The 13,201-nt window shown below is 46.4% G+C and overlaps 1 protein-coding gene across 1 annotated transcript in view; it reads left to right on the top strand.

Moving 5' to 3' along the window:
- LOC111159787 (anoctamin 2) overlaps positions 1 to 13,201 on the top strand; it is a 329,770-nt gene that overhangs the window by 52,027 nt on the left and 264,542 nt on the right. The window contains exon 3 of the mRNA XM_022522388.1: positions 5,581 to 5,679. Within this exon, the coding sequence (XP_022378096.1) occupies positions 5,581 to 5,679 (99 nt within the window). The remainder of the gene's footprint in view (positions 1 to 5,580; positions 5,680 to 13,201) is intronic.

The following is a 13,201-nucleotide window of genomic DNA, read 5'->3' as shown; positions in this document are numbered from 1 at the left end:
GGAGAAACAGATTCAGAGATGACACTTAAGAGTAATTGAATTATTCTCTTGGAATAGAACTAGATTTAAATGTGGTTGGCCAAAGGTCACCAATTGCTTTCTGCTCCGTGGTAGCCAATTTTTAGAAATTATTCACAGGATCCAAGCAGAACTGACTAGGCATCTGTGCATATTGGAGTTATACTACATACTTATTGAGTTTGTACTATATGCCAGTTCTGTGTCACCTGCTGAGGACAAATCTGTCACCAAGAGAGACACGTGCTTTGTCCTCCTAGAGCTGAAGTTCTAGTCAGGAAGAGAAGCACTAAATACCAAGTCGTAGCGATTGCACTAGTGGCCAGTGTTATGGAGGATAAGGACGGGAGCCAGGCAGGCAAGAGGGGGACCAGGCATCATCCAGGGTTCAGAAAAGGCCTCCTGGAGACAGTGATGATAAAGGTGAGAAGCAGTTAGGAGTTGGCTGGGTCTGAGGGCAAGAGAGGACTTTGCAGGGGAGGAAACAGTGTGAGGAGGTTCTGAAGTGGGACATGGGCCGGGGCGGTTGGAAACCCTGGGGAAGGGCTGTGTGGCTGGAGTCCAGGGAGGGGGCAGAGGAGCTGGTGTGTTAGAGGAGGTGCCTGTGGTCAGGCCTGCTGTTGAGGTGACTTTAGAGAGGAAGGAAGGAAGGAAGGAGAGGATGGGATGCTGGCTGACTAGGCAGAGCACAGGTGCACAGGGGACCCGACTTGGCTTTGGGAACTCTGGGTTCCACTGATTTAGTTTGTGGTGAACAGGTCTAGGAAACCAGCTAACAGCACCACTTAAAGGAGACCGAGAGAGCTGAAAGTCAGGTTATGACTGAGGAGTACATATCCGTGGGGATACCCTCCAACCCCCCCATGGATGCCTCGAAGTATGAATGGTACTGAACCCTACAGGTACCGTTCTTGGTTTATCTATACGTGCTATTCATTTCCTCGACCAGAGTGCCTGCATCCTCTTCTCGGGTACCTTTTCTTGACACCCAGGAGATGGAGACACAGAATCTGTAGGGTTTTATGAAGATAGAATCATGGTGAAAGCAGTTGCACAGTTTTGTGAGGCATTTCAGCTGAGCAGGAGAGATTTTTCTACTCCCGTTGTCTATTTCACATTTCTTGGGGCTGGCAGAGTTGCGTCCCCAACACGGATGTGTTTGTGCTTGCTTGCAGAAATCTTTAGGCGCTGTTTCCTTTGTCTGATGACCAGAACCAAATGACATGTGACAGTTCCTTTTCTATGGATTTAAATTCTAGTTGCCTGATAAGGTGTGGGAGCCCTCCAGTCACATGGGTAATGCATTTATAAAATCTCTTCTAGAGATGGGGGCCATATGCTCTAATAGGCCATCTCTTATCTACTTTATGTTGAATTTCATGTCGGTTTCAGAAAGTCCTGTTTTCTGCCCTTATCCTCAATGTCTGGAGATGTGCTCTATTTTGAACCTGTGAATTTCCTTTAGGACACGTGGGACATTTTGAAAATCCTGTTGATAATTTTAAAAGTTCAAGGGCAGTGAAGGATTGCGAAGTCACCGTTGTAATGTAACAGGAACTGGTGTTCCCTGAGTCTTTCTGTTGACGGCAGGAATTCAAGGAGGACCTCCTCTGTGTGCAGCCCCATGCTAGGTGCTGGAGGAGCTGGCCGTCCCTGCAGTCATTTCGGTTGGGTGGAGCGCATCCACACGGTCATGGCTGACCTCTCCCCTGGCCCACAGTCCAGGCCCTGTGGCAGGGACTTCGCAGAAACCTTTTCTCCAATCCTCACAACAGACCTGCAGTCTTTCTCATCCATATTTAGATAAAGAAACTGAGGCTCATTTGGTTCAGTGCCTTGTCCGTCGTCCTACAGCTGTAAAATCCAGGATTCAGATCTGAATCTGTTTTTATCTGGAGCCCACACTCGTTCCACTCCCCTGCTCTGCCGGAGAGAATCTGAATATGGGGAAGAATGGATGGCAGTTGGGCCTAGAGAAGAAGGAAACTTCTTTTTTTCCCCCCTTTAAAGCTGGATCTGTGTTTCCCTTCAATTTTAGATTCCTGGGTTAGTAGAAAGAGCTTCCGTACTGGGCGATGGTTCTGCTCAGGGCTTTTCAAGCATTTGTTTTTCCCCGGGAGACCTAGCTAACATTTCACATGAGCTCTTGTGACTTTCTTTTTACGAGAGGGCAACAGTGTCACACGGATTGACAGGGCCGCGGCTGGGTGTTAGTGCCACGCCAACTGCACTCCAGCTTTTATCTTCATTTACTACAAGTCCCGCTTGAGAAGAACACGGGAGAAGTATGCTTTGCTGGAGGGAACTAGCCAAGAGGTCAGGCTGCCGTTAATAGACTCTCTCAAGTCACAGTCTGTTGTGACACTCTGAGGTTAGGACCCAGATTTTCTCTTGGTACTTTGCTCTTTCTGGCCTTGTCTTTGACTTCAAGGTCTGACGTGCTTGGCTCCACGTTCTAGGCAACTGATCAGGGGAAGGGAGGACAATGGAGGGGCAAAGGGTACCCCTTTGCTGTCTTTGAAGAGTGTTGCCAGCAGCTGCTTCATGACACTTCCTCCCACACCACATGGCTTAGAAATTAGTGTTTGGTTATGCCTAACCATACAGGGAGATACAGACTTGATTCTGGATGGCCATATACTTAGTTTTAAAGTGGATGAAGGGGATGAGAATGGCTGTCAGGGGATGGCTAGTGATCTGCCATCAAGGCCATGGACTCAGACCCTTAACCTTCTCAACCCTCCCTCAAACTTTGAACATCTGCAGCCATTTAATGGACATTCAATACACATTTGCACTACCAATTATAGGTAAAGTTTTTTTTAAGAAAAACATTCATCACAATTTAAAAGCAAGGACAAAACATTATATATTAAAATCAGCAAGAGTCACGATTTCATCTCCAGGAGGAAGATGGTACCGTTTGGCATCTTTCACCAAAAACATTTTTCCTGGGGCCATGATGGAGAGCTGGGGCTACAGGTCAGCTTCCCAGATGGTTTCCTTTCTTACCTTTCATTTTCACTAAATTAGAGAAGCTTAAATTACAGTTAGGAGTAGCAGCAAGTGATGGATGACTCCGTCTAGTAACCCTGGACATTGTAACCATAGACAGACATAGGAATAGAGGAGATTCCTTGCTGAAGCCACTTCCAGTATTTCGGCAGAACGATGTCATCCTTGGAAGCTGGAAGGTTGAGTGTTTCATCTTAGGACTGCCTCATAGAGTCCTTATTCATCTTTTGATTGGATTTTAGTCCAAAAAGCGTGTCTTTATGTTCCATTTCAGCTCTTGGAGGTGGTTGGTGACTCTGCCTGATAATATGTTTGGTCTGTCCCCCGTGGACAAGAAAATCACCAGGTAGAGCAAGGACTGCTTGGGTCTAAATACCTTTTTTTCCCTATCACAATATTTATGTAATTTTGGACCAACGATTTAGATTTTCCCTGCCTTGATTTCCTCAACTGTAAAATGGAGTAGGTGACAGTACCTGCCGACAGCCTGGCCCTGAATATCGTTTGTGCTAAAGTACATGACGTCTAGCTCTGTCCTCGTTCATGACACATACTCAGTATATGCACATCACGATTATTGTTATTATTTTCAGGTGTTTGCAGACTCTCCAAGACTTTCATACCATAGTTAAGTCTTCCTGCAAAATCTTCATTTCTTCTTCCTCCTTCTCCCTCATAAATTGTAACCTTTCATCCCCAAAGTGGGGGGTGGGTAGGTTCTGGATGTGTGAATTAATGAACAGATTGTGGGACTGCCATTCAGAGTTGTAGAGATGGTCTTCACTTGCATTACGAACACTGTAAAGTAGCTGTTTATCTTACTCATTGCCACGGTCCACGTACTTCTGTGGGGGGAATGCGGTCCTCAGGTTTCCTACCTGTTCTTCTGTCCAGAGCATTGGAGAAGCAGATGGTTGGGGCTGTGTGTGGCTGGCTGCCACTGTTACCTTCAACACCAAATCAAGACCAGAGGGTGGATTGTTGAACACATTCATTTGTTCTTTTTTTTTTTTTTTTTATTTTTAGTTTTTTTTATTTGAGAGAGACAGCATGAGTGGGAGGGGCGGCGGGGGGAGAGACAGTCTCAGACTCCACGCTGAGCGTGCAGAGCCCAACGCGGGGCTCGATCTCACAACCCTGAGATCATGACCTGAGCTGAAACCAAGAGCTGGAAGCTTGACCCACTACAACACCCCAGGGGCCATTCATTCCACAACACCCGAACCATTCATTCCGTGAATGAAGCTGGAGAGTGATTTTTGAAGGGAACACCTGCTTTTACGTGAATGGTAACACCTTTGCTGCATGCAGAGTTGGTGTCTTCTCAGTACTGATTTCTGTGATTCCTGCTTCACAAAATACGCAGGAATTCAGTAGAAACCTCGGGGGCTAGAGGGCCAGTGGAACAAGAAGCTGCGAGCGTTCTTTCGGCAGAGCACATGCACTCGGACTGGGTTCCCATGCCGCCCCTCAGCTGCACGCTGATGTCTGGGGCAGGCTGGCCGGCCCACCAGCATCTTCCTGCCCTGGGACCCGGAGTCCATGTGATCTCCAGCAGCCACATGATGAAGCAATGGTGCCCTCGGCTTGTTCTGCTCTTTCTGTGAACCCTGCGGGTTTGTAATGAATTCTGCAGGTGGAATTCATTACACCTTTCTTGGTGAGAATGGGGTTTTGCCCATTTTTCTGACTTGTTTTGGTTTCCTCTCATTCTTTAGGGACAAAACTAATTGAATTTCAGAAGTAGTCGTTTTCTTTGTGTGCTTGTTTTGAAAAGAATTTGAGGTTTTATTTGAAGATGGGGAAAAACTGACAGCTTCTTGTCATAATCTGACCAGTATTTTATCATAGGCACTGTGATGAGGATTACTGAGTCAGTAAGACCCGATTTTCAAGGGCTCATCGCTACATTTCCTTTCCTTTCCATTTTTGGGTGAATTCACGACACTCACAGAATCACTTACATGGGGACATAGATTTATAATCTGTGTTCACGCTGGAGCCCTGTTCGTGATTTATGTTTATGGTGTCATTTTGCATTGTACTACCTTACTGTTTATGTCATACCTTTTGGGCTTCGTGAACCACGTTTGTCGTTTCGGCTACGACGTAGCACAGTAGGAACACAGATGCAAATTTAACAATGAACAGTGACACTATGCAAACAGGATGAGTGTCTGGCTTTTTGTCGCGTGCCAGCAAAGGTAACTCCTCTCACTGCTCGGAAAAGCGTAATAGATTTCTGCGAAAATCATAATTGCTTACATTTCCAATCTGGGGACAGGCTCTTTTTAATGCTTCTTTCCCTCTGAAGCCACGAAGCCTCCAAGGACCACACTTTGGGAGCAGTACTCTGTGGTTTTTCGTGAGAGCCTTTCTGGAACAGAGCTGGTGAAGGGGTTACGGGCGGGAGGGGACTGGATCTTGGTGAAGTTTCAAGAGAACAAACACCAAGTCAGGGCTTCTAGTTTGGGAGAGTTGGGGAGACAGGAATTTAAGCTATATCCTTCTAAGTGTTTCCATTTCTTCTTCCTTTGTACCTTACAGAGTAAAAGCCAGGGATCCGTCTTTGTCCGGATACACGCCCCGTGGCAGGTGCTGGCCAGAGAGGCGGAGTTCTTGAAGATCAAAGTCCCCACCAAGAAAGTATGAGGATGTTTCTTCTGGGTTTGGGGGCCTCCTGAGGGCTGGCTGGATGGGAATAGTGTGGGGACAAGGCCAGGGTTTGAGGGATGAGGGCTTGTGGAGTTGAAATTGCACTTGCCTCCCTAGGAACCTTAAGTATGGGGCAGTGCTGTGGGTAGGGTGGGGAAGAAAATTGGGGTACAGAGAGGGGCTGGGAGATCCCTTTACCTCAGAGCTCTACCTGGGATGTGCTTCATGAGAAGCCAGACATTGCCCTGGTCCAGCTTCTTGGTTTCTCTGTTATACCATTCTCTCCCTCTTCTTGGTGTTCCAACACTGCCAAGCATTTTTTTTCTTTTTCTTTTCTTTTTTTTTTTTAGCAAATTTAGCAGTGAGAGCAGACAGCAAGCCTTGCTCATTGGGTCAGCAGCATGCAAGGTCGTGACCCTGCCACTAAGTACTGCATGGTGGTGGCTTCCTCTGGTCTCTTCTGTAGGATAGAAGATTCTTAATCAGGAGAGTTGATAAAAAATATCATCTGGGGAATGTTTTAAAATGTTCATGCCAGTGTCCCACCTCTGGGATTTTGATTCAGGTGGTTCATATGGAATGAGGTTCTGGCATCAGTATTGTGGGAAAAACAAAACAAAACAAACATATCCCTAGTAGGTTCTAATGCATATTTGAGTTGAGAACCACACAGTTCAGATGATTTTTCAGGTTCTTTTCAGCCAACATAAGTCAGCCAACATAAGTCAGAATCTCCCCAGAGAATTCCTAGGTGAGTGTCCTTGTATAACAAAATTTAGCAAACACTTCCAAAGAGAAAGGAAAAATGTCCATGGATTTACCATTCTTTTGTTTTTATTAGGCATTTTAGGGGAAAAGGGTAGTTATGGACTTTGGCCATTTGTGATATCTGTAGGAAGGGTCCTGGGGTGGATGTTACTCTGGTTTAACGATGGGTGATTTACAGATGATGTCTCTCTCTGTCTCTCTCTCTTTCTCTTTCTCTGATTCTTTGTCTCTGTGTCTTCCTGTCATACACACACACACACACACACACACACACACACACACACACACGCGCACACACACACTACCCACACAGTGCTTTATAAGCGGTGACCTAGCTCTGCAGAGATCGTTTTCCTCATTCCAACCACCATCACCGTGATTCCCACCCCCATCATGAACAGAACTCCATGTCTGTTGCCTGTGGCATCACCACTGCATCACCTGCCTTCTTATCACTGTCTGCACTATCATTACCATCCTCACAGTCAGCAACACCACTTTGATGAGCATCTCATGGGCTATGTTTATACCATTTTCACGACCAACAGATCTACCGTCTCCATCAGAATTCACTCATTGACTACCAACGTGTGGGCCACCATCACGAATGCCTTACTCAAGAAGCGTGAAGTCTGTGGGTTCTGTTTTTATAGATTTATTAAGACAGACAATACTTTCATGGCAGGTGGACAAATGACTATCAAACAGTGAACACATGCAGATGTGACTTTCAGCCACAGACATTCTGTCAATAAAAAGTAAATGTTTTGGGGTCACCTGCCTGAGTGTCTTGTTATCACAAGGACCACACCAGGGTCTTCTCCCCTTCAGTTGCCCTGCTGTGTTGTCTCCTACTTTTGGACCTCTTGCTCCTAAGACCATTGTTCCCAAATGCAGGCGTCATGGCGTGGCCCCCCACTCCTCCTCCACTGATCTTCTCCTCGATTCATCCCTAGTATCAGTCTTGGATGGAGGCTTTTGCTTCTTTCTGGTGGTGTCTTAACCTGGCCAACCCTTTCACTTTTCTTTCTTCTGCTTCTAACTTCAATATATTTCTTCTCTTTTCTTTGGTTTTTGTGAGTGTCAAACGTTCTCTTAATCTCATTCTATTTGTATCTTGCTTCTTGTGTTTTATCTTTGCTGGCTGATCCTTGGAAAGAAGGTGAGTGAAACTCTAGTGCCCATGCTATGGCTTCTGTCTCCCAGGACGCCCTTATAGCAGGAAAGCTAGAGACACAGAAAAAGTATGTATCCTTCTCTTCCCGCTTATGTCTCTTTCTTCTTTGCTCACCTTCCTAATCTTCTTCCTTTCCCCTTCCACCTCTCTCTCCTGTTGCCTTTTCCTAGCCTCCTTCTCTGTTTTTGGAGACATCCTACCATGCCTCTCATTTCTCAATCACCTTCTTCTCCTCTTCATTCCCAGACTCAGCCCCTGTATAGTGCCTATCCCTAGTCTCTGCTTATCCTTTCACAGGCTCATAGCTTTGAGAGCATAGATCTGCTTAAATGACCTATTTCCTGCAGAGTTATGTGCCCCTTACACTAGTCTACTGGGACCACCTGTAGTTTAGGTGGTGCGTGCACTTGAATTTGTAGATGAGATGATGAGGGCAAGGACAGATTGCAGTGCAGCCATTTGTGTTTTTTTTTTTTTTTCATTTTTAAAAGAATTCCAATATATTTGATATAACCTTGTGTAAATTTAAGATCTACAGCCAGTACATTTGGTACACTTAATGTATTGTAATATAATTACCATTGTAGTGATAATTAGCACCTCTGTTATACAATTATGCTTTTTAGTGGTTGGAATAATTAAGTTCTAGTCTCTTAGTGAGTTTGATGGCTATAATTCAGCTTCATTGTCTGTATTCGCTGTACTATGCATTAGATCTCTGGCGCTTATTTCCTACTCGTTGCAAGTAGGAACCCTTAAGCCCCATCTGTCTTATCCCTCCAGCGCCGCTCTCCCCACCCCCGCCCATTTCCTGGTAACCACTCTTTCACTTTCCGTTTTTACAGGTTTGGCTTCTTAGGTTCCACATATAAATGGTAGTACACAGTACATTTTTTTCCTCTGATTTACTCTCACTTAGCATCGTGTGCTCAAGGTTCCTTTGCGTTGCCAATGGCAGGATGTCCTTGTTTCTCATGGCTGAGTGAGATTCCACTGTGCCCACGTACCACATCTTTATCCATTCATCTGTGGATGAGCAGTTGGGCTCTTCCCACCTCACCCCCCTTCCTTTTCCCTTTGGAGGTGTAGAGTGGCAGACACTAGGCTAGACGAGTCCTCAGAAGCCCAGACTTGTCACCCTGGCTCTGCACGTATTTGCTGTGTGACTTGGGGATGTCACTTCCTTTGTCGGAGCCCCAGTTCCTCATCTGTGATATGGGCATAATAATACCTGCCCTATTTTTCTTAGAACTTTGTTCTTTTTTTAAAATTTTTTTGGTCTGAGAGAGAGAAAAAGAACAAGCAGGGGGAGGGAGTATCAGTAAAGAGAGAGAGAGAAGCAGACTCCCTGTTGAGCAGGGAGCCCAATGCGGAGCTCGATCCCAGGACCCCGGGATCATGACCTGAGCTGAAGGCAGAGGCTTAACCAACTGAGCCACCCAGATGCCCCTCTTAGAAGGTTGTTCTAAGACTCTTAACTCCTAACCAGTGCTATGGAAATATAGGAGTTTATTATTGTGTCTGAGTACTCAAATATTTTTTATGTGCATTTTGAATTCCTAGTCCCCCAGTCAGCTTCCCTGCCGCCAGCACCGATGGAGGTCCCACTGTAGAGGGTTTTCGGAGAGACACTGCAGTGCACAGAATTAATCCAGGCTCTCAGAGAGCTTACAGCCAAAGGGCACAACAGGAGGAACGCGCATACCTGGATAGCAAAGCACAAATTAAATGCTATCTCAAGTGGTAACTCATTAGCCCAGCACTGGTCTCTATGTAAATACGATGGGCCAGGGAGTCTGGGGATGGCAAAGCCAGGTGGTGGCTCCTAGAAGGCTGCAGATATAACAGAAAGAACTTTTCCCTAAAGTCTGTGGGCCCCAGACTCGACACAGGTGGGCTGCTGTGGCATCCTTTTGTGGCTCCAGCCACGTGGCCCCAATCTTCTTTGTATTCATAGAATGCAGTGGCCGACCTCACAGGGGATGCCATGACCAGGAGAAGGGGGTATAACCCGGTGGCAGGGTGGGATGCATATGTTTTTCACAGTCAATCTGAGAACCTGATTACAGGGGTAGAGGTGGGGGTTACGCCTAGTTCCTGAGATGAGAAGGGGGCATGGAAAGGGAGGACGAGGCCGGGCAGTCTGCACAAGGCTAACAGTGGGGCCAGTGGTGTTTCCCTCCTGTTTTCGTGGGTTTGGGAAGAGACTACAAGGAGAATAAACTGCATTTACTGGGGCCCACGTCCTGGTGTCGTGGGGACCGCAGAGGAAGACTGAGGCATGGCGCGGGATCAGCTGAGTATTCTCCAGACCGGTGGAAGTTTGTATCTTTAACTCAGCAGGGTCTGGAGAGACCAGGAAGACAGGGAGGAAATCGCAAAGTCGAGATCTCAAACCTGGACAGATCCATAGTAATGCGTCCAGGGACTCGGAGTCCTGAACACAGATATTAACCGGGAGGGGGAACATTGGAAGGAAGCATTTGTTTTCCAGAAACAACAACAGGAGAGCCAGCATTTTGTGAGACATGCTCCACATCCATGCACAGGAAGGGGGTGGGGAGGCCTGGCCTTTGGCCCCAGGCAGCTTTGGGAAGTTTGAAATGGGTGCTTTTTCAGCTTTATTCATTACCAGCATTGATGTTCCTCTCTCATTCACTTTTTACCCACATGGACGAACATCCTCCCCCACCCCAGACCCCCCATTTCACTTATTCTCCAAGTGCTCCCTACAGCAGAGACAAGGCTAGGAACAGACAAGGGGCAGGTAACGGAGTCCATTCTTGTCCATGAGATCATATTAATCCGGCCAGAGTCCACTGAATTTGGATGAAATGACATGCCTGGGGCAGGTGAAAATCACTTTTCATCCAGCCTGTCAAAATTTCTGTGGCTCTTCTGAGTAGACAGACTGATGTTGCAGGGGCCATGCTTGCTGTTCCCAGGAGCCTGTGAGGAGTTTTGCTTATGAGCCCTTTGCATGCAAGAGGCTGTGAACTTCTTGCAGGTTCTGCCTTTTTAGGCAAGCAGCCTTAGAGCAAACCTCATCTCCAAAACAGGAGTAGTGAATGTTGTGGTGGGCTGTTGTAAGGAGCTGTGCTGATGTGGGATGCCTAGCATCGAGGTGCAGGCAACACATGGTAGCTGGTACTATGACTTTTGTCGCTATTGTTGGCCGTGTGTGAGGGGCAGAGGGCAGCACGGTTGGCAACGCATTGGGTGGTTCATTCCTGTCGTTTCCCTCCACCGCCAGCATCTGCAGTGTTGGGGGAAATCAGACCCAGTTCTTTCAACCTGCCAAGGCAGCCAGAAGCCCAGGCACGGAATCTGTGGTGAGGCAGGAACAGATGGCCTTTGTGCTGTGTGCTAGGGGATTTCTGTTTCCTAGAGCATGGCTCCTTGGGGTGTCCCTAAACATAATGGCTGCATATGTGAGGTCCGTGATGCAGTCCCCGGAGGAGCCAGCAGGAAGGCTGCTCAGCCCCATGGTGCAGGAAGGAGGGCTCGAAGGCGCTCATTTTGGGGGACAGACAGCAGATGTGGCAAGTGGAGACGTGAGTTTGACTAGTGGCTCTGCCCCCATGACTTGGGGTTATTTCAGATCTTCCCCTATTTCTGGAAACAGGACTTGTGAAGGGTTACGACCGAAGTCATAAATGCATATGGATCATTTTTAAAAAGGACAGATAACAAAGAACCCTGTAATTGGGGGAAAGTAAGTGAGTGCTGGGGAAATGATGATAGTAGAAATGAGAATAAGAGTGACTCATGCATGTGTGGCAGATTTCACTTTGAGCTTCCTGGCAGCCAAGGCAGAAAGGACTGGGACTCACATAATCCCTGGCAATGAGCAACCGTTTTGGCAGAGGAAGCAAACTTTTTCCTGCTGTTGAAGCATAGTTGTTATATAAAGGACACAAACAATAGAAGGAGTCTATTTTCAGTAATGAGTGGATAGAAGGTGCTGGAATGCTCTTTGTATAGCCACTTCTTAAGTGCTTCTGGATAAGAACTGGTAAGTCACATTAAACTTAGTGCAGGGTGGGTTCTAGTACAAAGTAATATATGTCCCTTTCTGAGGAGCCGATGATTCAAAGACAAAAGGTAGAAATGTCATTCATCCTTTAAGTCTCTCCATGGAATTCATGGCTTGAAATATCTCTTATCTACTAAGCAGCATTTATTAAAGAATAATTCATCTTTTAATTTTCATTAACTGAAAACATGCATAACTGCCCTTAAGCAGTGTGAGAAAATTGGTGTTACCACACTGAACGACTATAATTCCAGCTAAAAAGCAAAGCCACTTGGCATTTTGGTTAGCCTGAGTGGCCCCTTAGAAGAATATATTAATTCTATTAAGCTTTGTAAATCATTGGAAGGTGTTTGGGTATCCGCTACTGCCTCTCTAGAGATTCTGATTTAGTAACCATGGCTTTTACAAAAGCTCCATGGGAATACCCTCTCTCTGGCTCCTGGTGTCCAGCCAGCTTCTGGGACTCTGCCCAGCCAGGACCAGAGCACCTCTTCTCAGTTGTCCAGATTTGCAGCTTGTATTAATCAGGGCTCTCCAGAGAATCAGAACCAATAGGATGTGTGTGTGTGTGTATGTGTGTTTGGGTAGTGTGTATATTATATATATTATAAGGAATTGTTCCAGGTGATTATGGAGGCTGAGAAATCCTGAGATACGCAGTTGGCAAGCTGGAGACCCAAGACAGCTCATGGTGTTAGGTTCCAGTCCAAATGCCCATCAGGCTTGAGACCCAAGAACAGCCTATTTCAGTTCAAGTCGGAGGGCGAGAAAAGATCAGTGTCTCAGCTCAAAAAGTCAAGCAGAAAGAGTGCCCTTTTACTCAACCTTTTTGTTCCATTAATCGGCTGACGGATGCCAGATCATGCTTGCTCACCCTGGCCCCAGGACCTTCTAGCAGCTGTGACCCACAGTGTAATAGTGGGCTTTTAGCTCGCAGCTGCATACAGTTCATGCCGTCTTCCAGAACAGGAGACACATTCTCTTCCTTATCTGGACCAGCTCCTTCCTTCTTCAGGTGGTGGGCTCTCTTTGGGGCTATTTTGATAGCTCAGTGAATCTTCTCTGGTGATCAGAATGTAAGAAGCAGGAGAAACTCGATGGGCTTTGTCAAGGATGGAGAGCTTGTAGGCCCCTGGTCACAGGGGGGGAAGGTCACCATTTGCTCAGCCTCCAAGATGCCTTTCAGGGCAGACTCTTTTTATTATTACTGGCAGTAATTTTCAAATGAACCAGAACTGTTGGTGTTTGCGCCAGGTTGGCTGTAGGTGGGGCCTTGCCCCATGTTGTCATTGTCTGTTCCCAGACATTTGTTTTTAAAAGAGGCGCAGCTGAGAGGGTAGTGTTTATATAGATACCTTTATGGGCTTTTGGTGCACGCTCTCTGATTGCTATTTATATAGGCTGGAAAGAGTGCAGAATACTTTGACTTTTTATTCCTTCTTTGTTTTTGGTAATGCTTCTCGTTTTCAAAAACAAAAACAAAATAATTGATGCCACCTATGTGCTGGTTTGAGCGAGGAACCTGACATGGC

Source organism: Enhydra lutris, unplaced genomic scaffold (genome assembly GCF_002288905.1).
Source record: "Enhydra lutris kenyoni isolate GAN:26980312 unplaced genomic scaffold, ASM228890v2 scaffoldscaffold69, whole genome shotgun sequence".
NCBI classification, from domain to species: Eukaryota; Metazoa; Chordata; class Mammalia; order Carnivora; family Mustelidae; genus Enhydra; species Enhydra lutris.
The sequence above is the reverse complement of the archived record's forward strand: the minus strand, read 5'-3'. Positions and strand labels throughout refer to the sequence as shown.